The sequence below is a fragment of the Setaria viridis genome, chromosome 1 (genome assembly GCF_005286985.2).
Source record: "Setaria viridis chromosome 1, Setaria_viridis_v4.0, whole genome shotgun sequence".
NCBI lineage: Eukaryota > Viridiplantae > Streptophyta > Magnoliopsida > Poales > Poaceae > Setaria > Setaria viridis.
The window spans coordinates 11,720,011-11,741,743 of NC_048263.2; the positions used below are offsets into that span (position 1 = coordinate 11,720,011).

The following is a 21,733-nucleotide window of genomic DNA, read 5'->3' on the forward strand; positions in this document are numbered from 1 at the left end:
GGCGGGAAGTACCGCCACCACCTTGCCGCTGCCATCGTCATCGTCAACACCATCACACCACCATGGCGAGCTCGTCGACCAAGCCCGACGGTAGTGCCCTTGCTCACTCTCTCTCCCCCCCTCTCGGTTGTTTCTGTTTAGATCTAAGGATCTGTTTTTCACCTAAGAACAAGTTGTTTACCCGCTAGTTCTTGCACCTAGTGATCCCACAATTTTAACACTCACAACGACGACTTCTGCTGAGGGCTCAACAACAATAGATGATGACCTGAACCTGCTCATTGTCATGGTGCCCTTGTGTTCTAATAATCTTTGTACAATGTACAATAACTATCTACTAAGTGCCAACCAGTGACAAGCAAAACCTGCAAAAAGAACACTACACAAACCACTAGGAAAACGGAAATCAGATAGGATAAGAAGAGGTGGGAAGGGGAAAGGGAAATCAGATTTTATCCCTTTCCTTTGTTTGTTTTCTCTTTGGTTTGGGATAAGGTTAGTAGTGGGACCCATGAAGCAAGCAAATAAAAATAAGAATGTCTTCCATCCAGCATCCCCTCCATCCAACTCCTGGCACCCAACTCCACTCCGCTATATCAATTGCTTGCTCAAGTCAAAATCTCGGATGAAATGAACAAAAATGGTTGTCCCACCCAATCGGGCTCAGATCCCCTCGAGTGGCCAGATTATGCGAGGCAAGCGGTAGCTCTGAACCCCTACACATGTGAGCATGGCGGCTTGTGATTCTAGCGGCAGCTCCAGCCTTTGCATGGCAACGGCTTGCGATTCGTGCAGCAGCTCCGGTGACCTGTGCAGCTAGGCGAGTTAGGAACTTCCGGGGAGTCGCAAGATGCTCCTCTTGTTCCCACTAGGGCCGGTGCCGGCAGCGTTTCACCCGTTCGCATGACAGATGCCGCCATTCCCAAGCGACTGCGGCAATGCGGCAAGGACACGACCAGCAGTAGCAGCCGTCGATGGAGATCGGCAAGGAGGCGACCCGTGCCCGACGATCCGCTCCGAGAAGATAAACAGTAAGTCAGATTCACCCCCTCCTCGTTTCCCAGCCAAAACTCACCCCTCCTGCTGGGTATGCATCAGTGGGAAATAAACTCATCTTATCCCTATCCCATACCTATTCTTTTCCCATTCCATAAATTCGAACAAGGGATATGTTATCCTTCTTCCTTCATTTCCCCATCCCAATTCTCATTTCCCAGTTCCCAAACGCAACCTTAGAGTATTAAACAATGGAGCAATAAAACAATAGTGATCTTGAGTATGTGATGTTAGGGGTGAATCTTAATATGGCTCTCCTTAATATGGCTTCTCAATTATTAGGAAAAGTATACAATGATGAGATGAAGCCTTGTGAAAAAAAGAGAGACCCATCTAGGAGGAACTACGTGGATTTTCATTAAGGAAAATAGGAGAGTTTGGACTTGGATAGTTGGAGTGCAAAACAACATCCCCTGCCTTGCCTCGGACCAATTGAACTAGACTCACTTTCTAAGATGAAGTCTTGTCATATACTAGGCAACAAAAAAATATTCCCCCTTCATGATCATTTGTCTTCCGATCTTCCATTCACATTGGAGGACAATAATCAAGATGAATGATCTTATACAATTTATCTTAGTATATGACCTGTCTTCACGCCTTGTAGTTTCTTCACTGGATATGGCATATTTTATTTGTGCACTTGTGTTTCTGTTATGAGGTAATGGAAATGGAGAACTTGCAAAATATTTTTGTGGGTAACCATATCATCTTGGCAGCCTCTCTTAGAATGTTTGTAGTTCCTTGTTTAAATTTGGATCCTCGTCACCTGAAGAGACAATATATCTCAGTCTAGCAAGCAAGATGTAGCTTGCAATGATCTGAAAATTTTTCAAGTTTCCATATATACAAGCATGGGGCCGTAGAGAAGGCAAATGACGAGACATTGTATTGCAGTAATTCTAAAGATGCAAATAATTCTGATGTTAAAATCTTTATAGCTTTATCAATGCAGTTTGATTCTCACTGCAGTTTGATGACACGACCAACCTATGAACTGACTACAATGCTGTTATTTTGAGTGAAGAATTATACCATTGATTCAGTACTGGGATACAAATGTACATTGGTACATTGCCTCCAAAATGACACCAACCTATGGCAAAAACTAATGGCACTAATATCATCGATGAATAAACTGTGATGATCTTTGTTACTATGACAAAACTAGTAATCCTCTGTTTCAAAAAGTAAGATGTTTTTTTTGTTTGTCCTATATTAAACTTATCTAACTTTAACCAAGTTTATAGAAAAATATATTAACATATTTCATGTTGAATTTAAATTAAGCTAATTTGATGTTGTAGATATTGGAAATCTCTATAAACTTGGTTAAATGAGATACGTTTGACTCAGTACAAAATTAAAAATCATATTTTTAGAACGAAAGGAGTACTATTTTTAACTGTTTTTATTTTTTTGGTACAATATTTTTTTTGGTATGGAAAGCCCTGGAGAATTTTTTTTTTTGAGTTGCAAACAATTCACAAGTTAGTCAAGACAGGTCTACGCGTACTGTGAAGAGAAAAAAACATTAATTATTCTTCAGAAAAAATTCATCTCCTCCTCCCCCGTTAAATTAAATTTTACAGTTAATATTAACTAAAATGAAAAATTGAATTTTATTTTTCATTTTAATATTAAAATTTTCATTTTCTCCAGTAAGTGTTTTTGCATGTTTCGCTAATTAAATTAAATTTCACTCAATCGCGGCAGCAGGCAGTTGCATTTGGGCCCATCCAGTGTCCAAATCAAAGAAAGGCGGCCCATTGGCCCGAAACTGTTACCGTCGGTTTTCTCTTCCTCCCCCCCGTCTCTCCCCTGTCCGGCTGACCCCTGTCCCCTCCTCCGCCGCTCCCACTCCGCTCCCCTCCCCTCCGCTCCGGTGAGAGGCGAATCGAATCCATGGGGAGCTCCTCCAACACCAACGCGAGCGGCGGGGGCAGCGACAAGGAGGAGAAGAAGGAGGACAAGGGCAAAGGCAAGGACTCGTCGGAGCCGTCCTTCAAGGAGGGCGACAGGGTCCTCGCCTACCACGGCCCCCTCCTCTACGAGGCCAAGGTTCGCCGTCGCTTTCCATTCCCTTCCCTTCCGGCCATAATGATGACGGCCTGGATCCGAGATACACTCACTAGTGAAGCCTGCACTGTGCCGTGTTGGGTTTCCTTTCTCCCCCGTTAGGGTTACAGTATCATCCGGCCCCGTCGGTCCACGATTCTCTTCCGCCTGCGTACATTGAGCTTGCTCTTAGGGTTTAGAATTTATCACTCACAGATTTTTTCTGGGCTTCTTCAATTCACTGCTAACGGAATTTTCCCCCTTCCAATTTCACAAGGTTCAAAGAATCGAAAATCTGGAAGATGAATGGCGCTACTTCGTCCATTATCTGGTAAGTCTAAGTCACTACATTGTGTAAGCATGCTTAAATGCATTGTTTCCGCATGATTTCTTCCTATCCTAGCCGCCAGGATATTTATTACCCACATATGAACTTGCATATACCTGGCAGATTTTCTACTTCTCTCTAATTCTCTGTCTTCTCTTGTAGGGATGGAATAAGAAGTAAGTGTTTCATACTCCACGAGTGGATGGATGTTAGATAAGCCACCCCCACCCCCCACCCGAAAAAAATCATGCACATATCTTTTCTGATGTTTCTTAGAGGTCTTAGTAGCAATACAACCCATTTTTAGTGCTGGCTGCTGTTTAAACGAACCACTGCATTGCCTTTTGAGGTTAACGACCATATTTTGATAGTGTTTCTTATTCGTGAGTAATGAGTTCATGTCAAATGCTTGTTTTTGTTGTCATCACACTTAACTAGTTGCCCTCCCTGCTGTTCTAATTCACCAAGCACACATTCTTCTTAACATATTCAATTTCCAATGTGTATATAGCTGGGATGAATGGGTTGCAAATGACCGCTTATTGAAATTGACGGAGGAAAATGTCCGCAAACAACAAGAGCTTGAAAAGAACCAGGTTGTTGACAAATCCATGAAGTCTGGACGGTCGACACAGCATAAACTGAAAGGCGCCAATGGTTAGCTTGCTCTCGTCTCCCTATGTTTCTCTACGAACTGGTAGCCTGTGATTGATGGCCAGGTTGATAGGTTCTAGTCCTATCCATGATACATTGTATGCTGAACTGATGCTTACATTATCTATTCAAACAAATCTTTCTCTAGTATATGGACAAGTGTGGATTGCAGTCCAGTTGGATTTCTTGTTGTGTTAATAGTTCTGCCAAATTATTAGCGTCAGTTGCTTGCTATCTGTGGGAGTGTCATGTTACTATGAAGAATTCATCTCTTCTTTGGTGCCTAGTTTAGAGTAGAATCAAGAATGGCGAGGCATTGGGATGTTGTAGCTATAGCTGAACATTTTGATCATTCAACATTGACAGATCAGGCTGAAATTGCATGCTGGGGAGTTATTTTGTGAAGATAATTTTTAATTACCATCCATTGCCGGAATAATTTTGTGATAGGATGTGAATGACCTTTGATATTAAACAATTATGAAGTTTAATAAATTCTTATAAGAGACCTACAATCTTCCTGTTCATGTTTTATCGTCTTTACTTGATGTCTTACTTGACTATGATCATTGCTCAGCAGATGCAAAAGCTGATAAAGACGACACTAAGAGTCTCGGTGAGTGCTTTTAGTATTGTCTGTGCCGTTTATTACCTTCTGTTAGTTAAACATTACTCTTTTTCGGCTTTGACATTTGCGTGATGTATTATATTTGTCTAATTTATCTTTATCATTTTGAAATTTCAGTAAAGGGGAAGAAACGCAAGAGTCAGCCTGGGACTGAGGTGACTATAATTCCTTAATCTTCCATGTCACAATGTACTATTTTCCATGAAATTCCTTTTTTTTCTTTTTATTGGTCCAATATGATACTAAACTATGCATTTTCACAGAGTATTGTTGAGCAAGTGATTTTTCCCTTTCAGGCTCTTGCTAATTACTAATACACTTGTTACTTTGTTTCTATTCTTTGGTGCCGTTCAGTTGCATCTGTTACTTTTTCATTTATTGCAATTTGCCAAATGAAATGTTGTGTCTTCCATGCTCTAGTTCATTTTCTTGGCGTGGAGGGCCCATAACCTGTATTTGCAAGCACAAAAGTTTTTGGAAATTATGTGTATTGGCTGGGAATTTTTTTCCCTTGATTGTAACTTACATTTTTGAACTGGCTATGTCCTTTTCTTTGCGACAAGTTAATGATATTTTTTTTCTTTTTGTAAGGATGATCTCATCATTTTATATCTACTTCCACATCAGAAAATATTGGGCAACTCATGGAGATGTGCTTTTTAAGCTGATCCAAACTCTGAAATTCAATTTTCAGACTTCAAGAATTCTGACACGAATTAATCCCTGAAAATAAAAGCACTCAGAATGTTGGATACTTGTTCATTCAAATGGGGCGATCTTATATTCATTTTACCACCACAATGAATTTGTTTCCCGCACCCACCCATAATAACACAAACTATTAAAATTCTTTGTTTAAGATGTCTTTCTCTGGCAAGTTGACAGATTGTGACAAATCACCACTAGTCTTGTAACATAGGAATTATTATATCTGATGATTCAGGAAAAGGAAAGAAGATCATCAGAGAGTCTCCTAGTGTCACAGTTTCCTTTGACACTGAAGAAGCAACTTGTGGATGATTGGGAGAATGTCACCCAGTTGGGTAAGGTATTTAATACTTCTCTGTCTGTGTCGCCTTTCATTACTGTCTCTGAATGTACAGTTTAATGTTTCCTAAACTATGTAGTCTGGTACTTTGTGTTAGTTGGCTTGGAAATCCAGCAGCCCAAAGTGACAAGCTCATTGAAAAAAAAAAGCCTTTGTGCTCCAGCTTGAATATTAGAAAATAATAACATATCTGTAGCACCAAAATGATGTACTCTAATTAATATTACAAAACACTTGCTGAACTAGCAGTCAAATAAGAAATGCCACCAGTCCTCCATTACTTGCACATTTCAATAAACACACATCAGACCTCAAGAGCTGATTTGTCCATGCGGTAGGATCCCAAAAAAAAAAATACTGTAAATGTTCGAGCTTGCATTTGTTTTTCCAGACCCACTGATAAATGGGGGAAATATGATTATCAGCTGAAATAGCAAGTTAACTTAGTGATAAATGGATCTGAACGCCTGATGACAGGCTTTTCTTTCTTTGAAATGTATAACCATATTTGCTTTGCATTGCTATTCATCCTGAACTACCATGAGATTTGCTTGGCCTGCAGCTTGTAAAACTACCACGGTCACCTACTGTTGATGATATTCTAAAGAGATATTTGGAGCACCGGGCAAAGAAGGATAACAAGTGAGTATACTATGCAGACATGATTCTTATTTCTTATGCATACTTTTGTTTCTTGTCTCTCATGGGCTTGTGCAATAGCATTACCTGAACCATGATCTCTCTTTTCTGGTACCATTATAGAATGTAACTTCATTGTGCCTAGCAGCAAGGGTTGTTCCCATCAGGATGTTGGTATAAAGCTGGCTTCTAACCCTGCAAATTCCTTTACCATTTGGACAACTTTTGTGATTAGTTTTGCAATAAGTTTATAGTTATGTTGGATGTCCATTGTCTTCGTCTCATCATTGACTATAGAGAGAATTCCCTGTTTGACACTGGATTAAATTGTGGTTCCTTCTATGCCCCTGAGAAAATTTTGCTTCCTTATTTGACGCCATCTCTAACTTTTATGCTTTTCATGACACTGTCGTCCATTTGACAGTTAAGTGCAACTTGAAAAGACGACTTGCCCTCGTGTGCCATATACAGTATGCATACATATTTGTGCAACGAAAAAATTACAAAAAAGGTTCAATGCATGATTTAAATATTTTTGCACTAACACATATATGTAACTATTCCTTTCTTTCTTTTTTTGAGCTATGCAATTGTCGATACATACACGTAATAAATTATTTTTTAACTAATCACACATAAGAAATAGAGGTGATATTCCTGAATATATATAGCAGAAGTGCATATACTGTCCACAAATCAAGTAAATTTTTTTAACTAGTAACTTTTCAAACATCAGGTCCAAAGACAAATATACACGTATCTCACAATCCGTGTTCATACATACACAGAATTCATCAAGTCCAAAATATCGTTATGCAAAACAAAAGAAAAAAAAAATCACTTATCCATCAAGTCCAGTGCTTGGAGTCCAATTATTGGGCGCGAGCGGGCTGATAGATACGGCTCCCATTATCCAGTGCTTGGAGTCCAATTATTGGGCGCGAGCAGGCTGATAGATACGGCTCCCATTATCCAGTGCTTGGAGTCCAATTATTGGGCGTGAGCGGGCTGATAGATACGGCTCCCATTCCTCGCCGTATCCTCCTACGGCGGTAGAGGTAGCTCCGGGGATTTCGGGTTCCCATGCCGCCGTTCTCGCGCGCTACGCTGCTCCCGCGCATGACGAGATGAGGCATGTTGTCGTAGCCACCCGTGCCGCGGTCACCAGTCAGTGACGGCTCCACCGCGTCCTCATGGTCGAATGTTGCGCTAACCTGGGGAGAGGGAGGTTATTTTGGCCCTCACATCTAAAATCTGACATGGGACAAGGAATAAGTTGACGGAATATGCTAACGGATAGATGGCAGTGCTATGAAAGGCATGAAAGTTAAAGTTGGTGTCAGATAAGGAAGCAAAATTTTCTCAAGGCCATAGAAGGAAGCACATTTTAATTATCATTCAGCCAAAAGAAATATAGTATTTAGTGTTTTATGGTATTCGCTTATTCATATTGAAAATTTTAACATTACAATCCTCTCAATTACATCAGTGTGCTGATATTTTCTGACAGCTTCAGCTAATGAAATAACAGCTCGATTATTCATATTGGTAAACTGCGGCTATTCAAACTCTATTATTATGCTACAGTTTTTATAATTACATTTTATCCTGGTCCAAAGTAATTTATCATTCATCTAGTTTTTTAAGTTATTTTTGGTTTGGTTGTGAAAGGGCTTCTGGCCTAGCAGATAGAGCACCTGAGTAGCGCTAGCACCCAGCAGGCCTGGGTTCGACTCCCCATGGGAGTGAATTAAAAGGGGCTGGATTAAAACAAAGGTCCCTTGCTGTGCAAACTACCTTCAGCTGCCGGCGCGGAGAATGCCGCTTGGGTGCCTTTCGGGCTTTTTCTAGATCCAGAAGTGGTTTAGGCTTCTTCTTAAAGCAACGTCGTGGGGCAGTCTTTCCCCCGGGATCTAGTTTTTTTTAAAACAATTTCATTTTGGTCGTTTGTCAGTACCAAGCATTGGTTTTCCCTTCTATAGTTATAGCTTTTCTATCTTTTGTGTTGAAGGATAAATGACTCCTATGCTGAGGTTTTGAAAGGATTACGCTGCTACTTTGATAAAGCATTGCCCGCAATGCTTTTGTATAAGAAAGAGCGAGATCAGTATACTGAAGAAGTTAAAGGTGACGTCTCACCCTCAACTGTATATGGAGCTGAGCATCTATTGCGTCTTTTTGGTATGTCCAACTGCCAATTGCATGAGACTTTATGTTTTTGGTTTATTCTTTGATCATTTCCTTCTGTTTCAGTTGGATATACTCTTGCAGAAGTCATAGACAATTATGTTCATTGTTATACTATTATACTATTAATTGTTTGTTTTACCACTAAGGCATTTATTCATCTCATTTTTGTTGTATCTTTTAGTGGTAAAATAGGAATCTGAATTGGGATGGTGAGAACCTGTCTTAGTGACAAAAATGAAAATTTTGCAACCGATTTTATCATGGCTGCTGATACTGCAACGTTGTAATTCCCATGCCTTATTTCCTGCTCACTGGTACTTTGGCCATGGTATTCCTTGTTATTGTTTGCTGCAGCTCTTGCACACCAGGCTCTTTGAATTTCGTACTTAAGGCAATGCATCATCTTCATGGTAGATAGGTCATAGGTATAGTTGTCCTTAGATCATTACACGGTGCACTGTGCTGATGGCTGTTTGTGATGTCAACAGCTGAAGGTGAAGGGATTTGGGAGAGGGAGATAGATACAGTTGGTTTAAAAACTTGGTTAATTCTTTCTTGATAAATTTCAAAGGGTAACAGTTGTCGGTGGGCCTCCTAAAAATGCTGGAGAGCCTAAGTATGGAAACTTTTTGAGAGAACACTCAAAAGAAGTTTGGAGAAAAAGAGGCGTAAGTGGTTTGCCATCCTCCAAATTCCTTGTTTGAAATTCCAATCTGTGCTGGAAGAGACAAAATAATAAAATGCTTCTGCAAAGAAACAAAAACAAATAACAATTTGAAAAGGTAAGTCTTTCCCTAAAAAAACTAATTCGTTACTACTGAAATTAAGTACTAAAAATTACTTCGTTACTATGGAAATTAAGTACTTGAAATTTTACAGGGTGGTAGACCATCACGGCATCACCATTTCTGGTCTTTGGTGTTTGAACTTTGAATGCTGTGGGACTTGATAGGGGGCACATGATGATGTTTGGGTGGGTGTGCAACTGTGCATAGACCACATCCCCTTCCTCTAGATGAATGATAAGCAGTCTTTTTTTTTTTGGGATACAGATGGGGTGGTTTATATGAATGTTATTTGTTGATATGGTAATCAACTAGCAAGGCTTCAGTGTGAGAAGACTTCCCCAAAACTATAAAAGTGATGAATTTGTTTTTTTATTTGCGCACCATATTACTAACATATGGCTAAGTATAATTGATATTGCTTTGTTTAATAGTTAGTTTTCGCCCAAGCATGTTGTGTCTGTCCATGCCCTTGTCTACTTAATAAGTAAGTATTTAAAGTGTTTGCTTGCACCACTTTGCAGTGAAATTGCCGGAGTTGCTTGCTTTTGTCAATATGGAAGAAGATGCGCTGAACAAGCTACAGCAGAAATTGCTGGACATTCTCAAGTATGCTATCTTGCTTAGTATTATGCTTGTATGTTTCCAAACTGGTTTACTTGACTAAACCATTTGATGGGTTTGCTGTCAGGTTTCTTCAGAAGAATCAGAGCACCTTCTTTGCCTCTGTGTATGATGATCGTAAAAGTGCTGATGGATCAAAATCCAAATGATGGATCTGAATGTTTTATTATGTAACATCTTGTGCTGGACTTGTTGCGTAGGTTTTAGTCTGCCATTGTTGTTTGTTATGGGCATCATTTAGGACTCTGCCATATGAACATCGTCAACTAGTGTGCATTCAAAGTTGTAGGATAGCTTCTGTAGATGTGTGGAATCTGGTACTTGAACTGCCATATGCATGTTGTAATTTCTTGAAATGTTGTTTGAGCTAAGATGGCTGAGTTGTATTGTCATTTTGAAGGTGGCCAATGGAGACTGACGGAAATCCTCCCTCCCAACAATGTTATACAGAGATAGGGTTGTATTATTATGGTCATTTGCCACCTTAAACGTGTTTGCGATGGGGGAATTTTTTTTAACATTGATGCATCCTGTTCTTAAGTGAAGTAGTTGTAATTTAGTAGTGATTTTTGGCATTCTTCAACTTTATTTCAGGAGTTCGTAACCTTTTTTCTTATTATGGAAGTTCCTCCATTGACAAATTCACCATTTATGCTAGCCCGGTTCTACTATGTTTGTCCGTGGTCTCGAAATAAGTTCCGTAAGGCATGGGTGATTTTATATTGTTTTTTTTCTCAAAACTAGTGCTTGGTTTTAGTGTCTGTCAAAAACAAAAAAGTAATTGGTTGGTGCGCATTGTGTGCTATGGATAAACATTGTGCAACGGCAGGAGTATAAGGGACTGCAATGTTACGAAAGAAAGATCAGACTAATGCTACGAAGAGGCTGGAGCATCAATGAACTGCTCACCGCTGTCAATATAATGCTTGAAGTACTTAGCCGTCTTGATGATGCTTGTGTGTACACTGTACAGCAGATATTTTGCACGTATTACAAGCCAAGCGTGTTTACTTGTACGGTTTTTTTCCCTCTCTGGATCTTCTGTTCCTAGTTGACCTGTTGGCTGTTACTGTTATTACTAAGAAAGTGTCTAAATGCTCTTAAGGTGGTATTCAGTGTTAATCTGAGCAGCTGCCTTCTATATGTGGTCTCAAGATGCGGGGGCTGACAGGCTGTTTATGGTCACCGCATGTTAAAGTGGCAGTATGTTTCAGGATTGTCCTCACATTTCTTGACATTCCCGTTAGAAGTGATGATGTATTGTTCTCGCAGAAAATGCATAAACTTGCAGATATCCAGTAATTGCTTCTGAATAAGTCGATTGATCAAAATACTTATAAATGGTGAGTTGATGTGATAAGATAACACGAACATTTTTCAGTCAGATTGGCATTTCACATGAAAATTAGTTTCAGCGTGGGTAACACCACCAAAATTGCTCGATGATGCATTTCTAAGGAATTCTAACCAAATACAGGGGACTATCTAATCTGTGTACCAAAGCTTCAGCAAACTTGTGACCTTTAGAAGTATATGCATGACTACTGGATGACAGATCAATGTGTTCTCAACTTGCAGCCACCAAATTTTGGAGCTTCGATCTTGGTTGAGTCGCATTGGACGCTTTATTTGAAGGCTCAACAGAGCTGTTCCCATCGACAATACAACAACTGATTGGCTTCTCAACCTTGCCAAATGGCACAGGTTTACGAGAGTATATCTCAACGAATCTGCAGAGGAAGTAGTAAATGCCTTTAGTGGTTAAAAATAAAAGGTACAAAAGTGTTCAGATAATTGGACAGCAAGTTATAAATACATTCTCAGAAACTTATCCGTGTGCAGTAATACAAAATCTAAGAGTAAGGCACATTGTAACATAATGAATAAAGCATTAATGTAAACTGTGAAAAGTTAACTGCAACAAATGGGGAAAAAAGATTTTGTGGAACAGATCTGCCGAGTCTAATATGAGAGATATCTCCGAAATAAGAAGCTGATAACCTTTAAATTCATTGGATAGGGAGTTTTTAAGGCGTGTTCCAAAATAGCTGAAGAGAAAAGGAACATATGAGAAGAGTTAGGAAGAGGAAAAACGAAGGCATCAATGCTCTCAAGTATTACATAGACATAGAAAAATAGTTTGGAATAAGACGGTGTAATAGGGACATGTACAGGCTATTCTGGAAAAACTAAGCTACTATGCCCACTTGATCGGTTAAGCAATGCACTATTTCTGAAGAGTTAGGTATTCTTTCCAATGGCCTTTGGCTTCAGATCATTGTACTTCCAATAATTGCTTCAGAATAAGTTGATAGATCAAAGTACTTATAAATGGTGGGTTGATGTAATAAGATAACACGAGCATTTTTCAGTCAGATTGGCATTTCACATGCAAATTAGTGTCTGCAGACATGTGGATGAACGGAAGAGCAGGATGACTAGAAGATTTCAAAAAGGAAAAAGTCTACGTAACCCCCCAACGTACTAAGGGTCGATCACATCACCCCCTCAACTACAAAACCGGATGTTTAACCCCCCCCCCCCCGAACTGCGCAAAACCACTTAAATAACCCCCTGAGGTGGTTTTGCATAGTGGTTTTGCCATGTTAGCACATTGAGGTGGACTGAAATAATGACATAGACTAGCTGATACGTGGACGCTGCTTGTAAGCGATACAATAACCGATCCTCATAAATTCTACTCTTTTTATTTCAGTACAGCCCACATGACTCACCAACTCTGAGAAAAATCACAGCTGGCCCCTTTTGTTCTTATCCTCCGACGACGCACACCGGCGGTTGGCCACTCCATTCTTCTCCGCCATGAGCGACAAGTGCAGGTCCCCCATTCTGCAGTTCTCCGCCTCCACCAACACCCGCACACACGCCTCCCTGGAGACCCGAGGTTGCTGTGCACTTCGACCATGCACTGGTCATCGGCCTCAATCTGCTCTGCGTGGTGTCCAGCGGCGGATCTGTTGCCTCGAGCTTGCCCACACTACCGTCGATTTTCCTTGACCCAATGTCGATTTCGCTCGACCCGTCATTGATTTTGCTCACCTTCCCCCGATTTCGACAGAGCCGATGGACAAGGTGAATGAGCTGATGAAGTGGGTGCGCGAGCAAAGGTTCAGCAAGGCACACAAAGGACAGCTGTGACCCGCAGGCCACAGGGCATGAGCATGACGATGGCAACCTGAAGGCGTTGTCGGAGCGGCTGCCAGATCTATCGTGCGAGAACCTTGGCCTGGAGCAGGGCAACATCACGGGTGGCTTCCACGGACCTAGCAAGGGTGTCCTGACATTCGGCACCAAAGCCAGCAGCAACCCATGGTGCCTACACCCGAACCCGTTGCTCAAGGATGACCTCGTCGGCGGGTAGCTCCAGCTCCTCAAGGACGACGGGCAGGTTGAGGGGAGTGCTGGAGCAGGTGAGCAACCATGGGAGAGAGGGAGAGAAGAAGATTAGAAGATAGAGGATCCTGACGTGCCAACTTACAAGTGGAGCCCACGTGTCAGCATCTTGGTCCACCTCAGCATGACAAGGTGGCAAAACCACTACGCAAAACCACCTCGGGGGGTCATTTAAATGGTTTTGCGCAGTTCAGGTGGTTAAACATCTGGTTTTATAGTTGAGGGGGTGATGTGACCAACCCTTAATACGTTGGGGGGTTATGTAGACTTTTTCCTTTCAAAAATGAAAATAAAAAACAATATAATAGATGCACAGTACCTAGTCGAATCCGTAAGGTTCTCATGCATGCTAAAGCAAGCAGTTTGACTCAGTGGAGTGATTTCGAGAAGCCAAGGATGGCACAGATGTAAGGAAATGTTGAGGAGAAGCAATGAAGGATGTAATTTGAGATGTGTAATTCAAGAAACTCTATGCACTGATGTGACAAGAACCCCACATGACATGTGTCAGACTAAACACTATATTTACAAGATCCAAAAACAAGCTAACAGTATTATTTCATGGATGCGGCCTGTTCGCTTCAGCTTATTCAGCTGGCTTATCAGCCATCAAACAGTGTTTTCCTCTCACAATAAATCAGCCGTTTCAGCTTTTCAGCCGGCTTATAAGCTGAAGCAAACAGGCCTTTAGAAACAAAGCAATAAAGTAGGGAATAGTGACAATAAATGGGAAAGAACAGAGAATGCTGCAAACAAACCAAAATAATTTAATAAGAGTAAATTACCTGGTTGCAGCATCTGCAGACTCCAGCTTAAGATATGCAAAACCCTTACAGATAGGATCACGGGTTTTCTTATTTGCGGAAACTGCTGGATCTATAGATAAAAGACCAGGAAACCCTTTAAAGGCTTGCTTCAGGTCCTTGTGTATGTTTTTCTTTTTTGGGAGGTTCCAAACACGAACTTGAACACCTTTGTCATTAAGATCTGCGATGAAGCATGGAAAATGAATAAAAAAACAAAGTTTATGATCAATAATAGCTCCTTCAAGCTACTGCAGTAGCTAAATGACGTGATGTAAATTTCAAACAATCTCCATAGGTAATGCTGAGGTAGTTCAGCTACCGACAGCATGAAGGCTATGCATGAATAACAATAATAGCAAAAAAAACATTTTATCTCTATATATTCTTCAGCTGAAACAAGAAGACAATTTACATGGATCAATATTCACTGTGGCTTAATTAAACTTCACACAGCAATTTCTTGATACATTTCTGTCATTACATTAGGGACTGGATTTGGGGTAGAAAGAAAGACTTACAAAGATCATGTTTGTGTGATGGTTTTAATTAGTGTTGGGAGGAGTGACGAAATTCTAATTATCAGCTTACTGTTTGTAGAATCTGAACATTTCTCAGCTACTGTTTAAGCACTTTCATGCAAAGTGTACGGCCATTGCTTTGTCTACCTCATATTCAATTTAATTACTTTAACGGTACCTTTGTTACTTGAAAATGATTATTAAATGTATATGATTTCATTTATTTCCAGTCTACCAGTACTGCCAGCTTTTGATGAGAAGTTAGTCCTATTGTTCATAGCACATTTATTGTCCACACAATTTTTCTGTCTATAGAGTATACAACAGATTAGATGCATTTCCTGGTCAAGTGGACTGGCAACGTGCATCCATGTATGCTGTTGAGCCTGAAAAAGAGAACATGTGTTCTTCATTTTAAAGGAATAATATTTTATTCGCCACTGCAAATGTCTCTAATCAGAAAAACGCCATCGCAAAAGAACTAATCCGAAATATATCAATATTACCCTCATCTTGTACATCCGGTCATTCTAGGCTTCTAGCTCTGCCTCTATTCTTGTGTAGTTATATCTATCCTCCTCAAAAGAACAGAGCAATACAATACCGCCCATCTCACTCTACTCCCATAAGAAGCACGGTGAACGAGACATGGTGAGCTCCCTCTCTGCTGTTGTGTCTCTCACCCTGGCGGTGACGCGACATGGTGCCGTGGGTTTCCAAGTCGTCGAGGAGCAAGAGCTAGCAGTTCATGGACAAGCTCACCATGGCTGCCGCACTGCCGGCATACTTCTCGGCCAGCACGTAGGTGCTTCATCTCCTTGCCCCATGCTTCCAAACTGTACAAGCAATCTGACATTGAGGCAACTAAAGGAACCCAACCAACTGGATCCGATGTCTTGGAATCAAATGAAACCTCTTGTTTGACTAAATCCATAAAAGGCAACCAAAAGAAACCAAAAGGTCAAGTGCCACAAAATCAATTCAAGTCAGAAATTGAAGATGACGGGAGAAAAAAAGGCAAACGAATGAAGGAAGAAGAAAGGAGTAAAAGGGACTTTACAAGCTTCTGTCGCAGCTTGTTTGCACCATGGATTGCATATTTCGGATTAGGTCCTTTGTGATGGTATTTCTTGAATTGGAGAGATTTGAAATGGCAAATTAAGAATTGTCCATTTTAAAACTAGTGTGCAAGCCATGGGCCATCCTTGATGTAGCTTGAACACATCCGTAAAAGCCTTTGAAAAATTGGGGAAAAAATATTTTTAGCATTGGCTCTAACATCATTGAATTCAATAGTATTTGTTTAGCTCATCGCACTATTACTTTTGCACTGAAGAAAACAGATTCCTCAACCGAGCATGTCTGCGTGAATGTTTTTTTTTCTTTTTAATTGTAATCCGAAACATCATTTGGGGCATAAACTAGTTGAAGGGCTATTTGTATCAAGGTGTTACCTTCCATAAGGTACAGTGATAGTGATTAAGGGCATTAGAGCTTTTTCCTGACGATGTCATCTAATTTCGCACATTGCAGGATGCTGCAAGGCTACATTTCTATTTTCGTAATTCATTTGCTCACAGCGGATCTTCTTCTGCATCGTGCTAGCATTTCAAATGAAGCAACTTCATATTCTTGTGACCTCTGAAGATGTGGAGAAACTGAGCCTTTCCAACTACTGCATTATCTGACTGCCTGCTCTCGTAATGATAAGGAAGGAGAAAGCAATATACAGCGATAGGAGAGCAGGGAACTAACCTGAGTTTGTTTCTTTGGCGGAACCGTTCCCCTCCCGGCGCTTAGCCGAGGTCGCATCGCCTCTGCTCCGCGCCCCGCCGAGGCCCATCTCCCGGAGAAGCTGCTCCTCAATGTCGGTGGAGTATGTCTTCCCCTCGCCAAACCCCATCGGCTTGGGCCGCGTCGCCAGGAACTCCTCCTCGTCTACCGCCATCTCTATCTCCTCCTCGTCGTCGTCGTCGTAGTCTCCGTCCTCCGCCTCCGTCTCCTCCTCGTCGTTGTCATCGGAGGTGGGGGCAGCCACGGGCTCGCGGTGGCGGCGCCCGTATTTCCTCAGGCGCGGGAACGCGAAGGGGAGATGGGAGCAGCGGAGCCTTGAAGACGGCGGAGGCCGCGAGAACGCGGCCGACGACGCCGGCGCTGCCGCTGCTCCGGTGGCGCACACCGTTGGCGGTAGGAGCAGGAGTGGCATTTCGCTGTTCTTTTTTTTCTCTCTCTCTTTTCGCTTGGCCAGGCTGACCAGTGTCAGTCACTTATCTTCGTCGTACCGTCACGGCAGAGCGAATCTCAGCCGTCCGATGCTTATCACAATCGAACCAAGCACTGGGAGTTGGGCTGGGTCGGGCTTTCGTGACACGGCCCATTTACGCTTCGTGCAAACGGCCCATTTACGCAAAACGCACATTAATGCTGAGCTGCCATGGCAAGTGGCCAGCTAGCGAGAACGGCGAAGGAGGCAGATGCATGTTGGATTTTGGCATTTCGCAATCGGTGCTTCAGTTCTAGCTAGCGCGTTGGTTGCATATATTTCTGTTCTAGTGTGTAGGTCCAAATCATCACTTCCAGATTAAGTTTGCTCATTCCAGGTTAACATGTTGAGGTTATTTTGTGAACCGAAAATTATGTAATGGCAACTGGGTAATATGCATGAGAGAATGAGAATTGGTACGCCACATCAGCAAGAATGTCAGCCCAAAAAGTTGCTCCTTGAACATGTTCATTTAGCCAAAAGTTCCCCCTCTTCAATCCTTCCTCACCTCGCCGCCATGGAAGCTAGGATCGAGGGGACGTTCCCGTTTCTCACCCAATTTGGTTCAAGATCCACCGTCATCCACCTAAACCCTAGTTCCTCTTCCTCAATTGCAGCTCTCCTTTCCAAGACTCACCGCCCTGATCCCACTCTCTGACCCGCGCCGCGTGTCCGCAACGAATGCTGCAGTGGAGAGGACGGGGCCCTCCCGCCCGCCGCCGCTGCTGCCGGCGGCGGCATCCGCAGCCGCGATCGAGGTGGTGCTCAGCGATGACAACCTCCAGCGCGAGATCCTCCACCTACCTCATTCGTGCCGTCGTCGTCTCCAAGTGCTGGCTCCATCACGCCTCCGACCCCACCTTCCTCCGCCGCTTCATCGATCTCAACCCACCCCGCTTCCTCGGATTCTACCTTACCAGCTTGTCCCACCACCAGAGGCGGTTGGCCGACGTCGTTCCAATGCTGCCTCAGCCTCCAAAGCTCACCTCCATCACTACGCGCAGAAACGATTTGTGCTGGCACCTTGATTTTTGAGTGTTGGCGGGCCTGAATGCCACCCGCCAACACAAAAGGTGCAGTGGCCAGCCCACTCGTCAGCACAAATGCATTTGTGTTGGCGGGTGCTTATGTCACCCGTCAGCAAAATGCATTTCAATTTATATTGATGAGGAGGGCTAAAAGTTTCTAACTAGCCAAAAACTTAATCGTACATATCCCAATATATTTTTAACATGTATTAGACTAAATATATGCAATTGTGTAGGAGTTTCAAAATTTCTAGAAGTGATTTGCAATTTTCTAATGATTTAAACGATTATAACCACGTTTATTGAAATTAATTGATATTTGAACTAATGTTTTTACAAATAAGATTAAAAAATTGCATAAAAATGACAATAAGGAAATATGTTCCATTTTAGCTCTAATCATGAAAGTACATGTGAAATTTCACAAGTTTGTTAATGTATTTATCACTTCTATTACAACTTTAGGTGAAAAAAATTCTAATAATATGAAAATATGGTCCGAAAATTATATAAATTGGCAGGGAGTCATTTTGTGAGTCTACAAAAATTAGACTCTACGTTATTCACAAATGTATACTTCACTAACAATGTTTCATAGAACTTAAGTCACACTTTAAGCTTGTCAACTAACTTAAAAAACAAATATCATATATATCCTAATATAATTTTACATGTATAATACTATATATATATATATATATTCTGTTGTAGAAAATTCAATAACTTTTAAACTAATTTAATTATATAAAAATTTATATATATATAGATAGATTTGTCCTGGCGGACGATAATGTCACATCCATCAGCACAGACACATCGCCCGCCAGCACTAAGCGGGAGCCAACATGTGGCACGTTCGAGCAGAGCCACCTCTCCAAAAATCTTCCAGCTCCCGCTCATTTTATCTCTTTCCCTGCTCTTCCGCCCTCACATTTGTCTCTCTCCCTCTTATCTCCAGTAGTGAGTGCGGGAGCGGAGGGCGGCGGCTGACCGGGCGCGGCAGGAGTGGCCTACGGGCGATCCGGCGCGGCGGCGACAGGCCCCGGGCGCAGTGGCGATAGGCCCCAACGGCTGACTGGGCACGGCGGCGGCGGACGATAGGAGCGGCGACCGCGCGGCGCGCCCATTGGAGCTGGGGCTCCGGCGGCCTGCAAGCGGTAGGGGCAGTCGCAGCTTTTTTTTTTGTGGGCCCTACGGATGGCCATAGGCTGCCGTGCATGCTTTTTTTTTAAATCAAAAAATCAACTGTGTTGGTGGTTATGTAAAGGGCGCCAACATAAATTCGATGTGTGCTGGCGGTCAGCTCCCGCCAGCGTAAATTCTCATCTGTGCTGGCTTAGGCACACTAGCGGATGTCAAATACTTCGCCAGTACAGATGCATTTTAGCTGCCGGTACAAATGTTTTATGGCGTAGCCGCCGCGGGTGCTTCAACTTGAACGGCTACGAAGGCCCAACACTGCGCACCGTGGACTGCCGGAATGGCAGAGTCTTCATCAGTTTATATCACCCTGCAGAGTACAAGTTCACCCGCGGAGTGCACACTCCGCTCCACTGCCAGGGGTCTGGTCACTGTCCCGGACCTACCAATGATTTCTCATGAGGGCTCACTGGCCATGACCAGTGATCTAAGAATCTGGGTATGGGCTGTCGTACTTCTGGTTCACAATGGAGTTCATAATGAACAACAGGGGATCTGTGTACGTATATTAGTTGCAAGACAACGTCTGGCACATGCTTTTTTCAGCAAGAACACAGCTTAATTGCTTCGCACCACGGTCACCAAACAATCTGATTGTTGAAGACAAGTTCTATGTGGCAGCCACCAGGACCAGCATTCTCGTGTTGGATTTGACATCATCAAGTTACCCCACAATCGACCTCCTAGATGGGGTTTTAAACAAAGGAAATACGGTGCTGTCACGGGCCAATGATTCTGGGGTTTATCTTGTTCATCTAAAGGAGCTCCAGCGTTCCATCTGGCTCCTCAGGGGAACCAATGGCAGCATGGGAGATCGGTCGCTGGTTGATACCATTTTTCTGCGTGATATGTGTGCTAATCTGGGGGTGACGAATTGCATGAGGATGGGCATACTACTGCTGTTTGCATAAAGGCGGTGGGGGACAATGCTGAGTTTGCGTTCTTGGATATGGGTCAGTGTATACTCTACTTGGATGTTAGGAGCAGGGCACTCCGTAATGTGTATGAGAAGAATGAATACTACGATTCAGATGGATGTTGGATCCGTCCCTATATGATGTCTTGGCCTCCCATCTTCCCTGTACTGAAGGAATGATCCTGTGAGGTTTGTATTTGGTTGACCTGTTTAGTACTGTACTTTTTGGTTAAGTATTTTACATTATGCAACGCATTAATCTCATATCTGGTCAATGTGTTAATCTCATATCTGGTCAGTGATATTTAACTATTTGCTTATGCTATTATCTAGTTGAAAATTGTAGTTCTTATTGGCACACGATATAATCTAATATTAAAGGAAGAATTAGCATGGCTGCACTAGTGTTGCCCCACGACATATGTTTGTTGTTCACCATTTATCACCAGGTGTGGTACAATTGTTGTTTAGGCACAAGATTTACTCCTCAGTCCATTTTGTTGCATATGAGCTTCATATTGTCGACATCATAACTAAGCACAGGCACTATGTGAATGAATACATCTATTGGAGGAACTATTACTTCATTTGATTGGTCAGATCAGTGAATGGCCATGTTGTTACAGTAAAACAGTTGGCAGATAACATTACTTTTGCTGTTAGCAGCAGGTAAATATTGTAAGAAATGTCAAATCAACCTTCTCTTAGTTTGCTCCTAGCGTGTAGTCACCTTCTTCTTGGTATGATAAAATATGCCACTAGAGCAACTTTTCATATGTGCAGCCTCCATATTTATCTTAGTTAAAATATGCCACTGGAGCAACTTTAATTTATTCCTTAGGTCATTTTGTTCTGTACAAGCTTTGTATCGTCGACTTCATAATTAAGCTGCAGGCACTATGTGAATAAATAGATCTATCATATATATATATATATATGCATATGGTCGAAGCAACTGTATTACTTTATCGAAAAGAAACTTGGTTCTATGCTGTAAAGCAAAACTAAAGGGTATGTGGTTAAGTGGAAGTAGGAACAACGAACAGTTTCATTGCTTGTCATAAGATGAGTTATAAATACTAAAATCCGTTTTTTTATATTAACTGAAGAGTTTTACTCGAAGTACTTTGCAGATAATGTTATTATTTAGAACATTGCTTCTGCTGTTAGCAGCAGGTAAATATTGTAAGACCAAACCCAAATCAACCTTCTCTTAGTTTGTTGTAGATTGCAGTTTTTCCCTTCTTTCAGCTGTGATCCTGAACCATGGCTGGAAATTCTTACTGTTTCCCATATTGTCTTCACTTCAGGGACTTAGCTGACTAGTTGGCTCCTAGCAGGTAGTCACCATCTTGCTGGCATGATAAAATATGCCACTTGAGCAAGTTTTCATATGTGCAGCCTCCATATTTACCTAACAAAGTTATAGTTTGTTTAGGTGTATTGCAAATATCTAATGGTTATGGTGGCGATAGGATGCTGCATGTGTGAAAAATGCTACATTTGGAAATTAAGATTGAAATTGAAAGGGAGGAATGGATAGAAGCTAATGAAAGCTCGGCAAAATACCACAGCAAA

General features: G+C 41.9%; 2 protein-coding genes across 3 annotated transcripts; one reads left to right on the forward strand and one right to left on the reverse strand.

The window, feature by feature from the left end:
• Positions 1-2,829: 2,829 nt before the first annotated feature.
• LOC117846788 (protein MRG1) lies at positions 2,830-10,402 on the forward strand. 2 transcript variants are annotated; one of them, XM_034727886.2, is made up of 11 exons: positions 2,830-3,117; positions 3,392-3,445; positions 3,605-3,618; positions 3,954-4,099; positions 4,674-4,712; positions 4,842-4,879; positions 5,668-5,772; positions 6,335-6,414; positions 8,423-8,592; positions 9,911-9,995; positions 10,078-10,402. In XM_034727886.2, exons 1-11 carry the CDS (start codon positions 2,962-2,964, stop codon positions 10,157-10,159), a joined length of 969 nt encoding a protein of 322 aa, XP_034583777.1. In that variant the 5' UTR covers positions 2,830-2,961; the 3' UTR covers positions 10,160-10,402. The 2 variants fall into 2 exon arrangements, with proteins under 2 accessions (XP_034583777.1, XP_034583782.1); XM_034727891.2 differs by having other exon boundaries at positions 2,831-3,117; positions 4,677-4,712.
• Positions 10,403-11,312: 910 nt separating this feature from the next.
• LOC117846811 (uncharacterized) lies at positions 11,313-16,994 on the reverse strand. The gene is made up of 3 exons (XM_034727904.2): positions 16,504-16,994; positions 14,210-14,411; positions 11,313-11,740 (listed from the first exon to the last, which is right to left on the reverse strand). Exons 1-3 carry the CDS (start codon positions 16,952-16,954, stop codon positions 11,578-11,580), a joined length of 816 nt encoding a protein of 271 aa, XP_034583795.1. The 5' UTR covers positions 16,955-16,994; the 3' UTR covers positions 11,313-11,577.
• Positions 16,995-21,733: the final 4,739 nt, after the last annotated feature.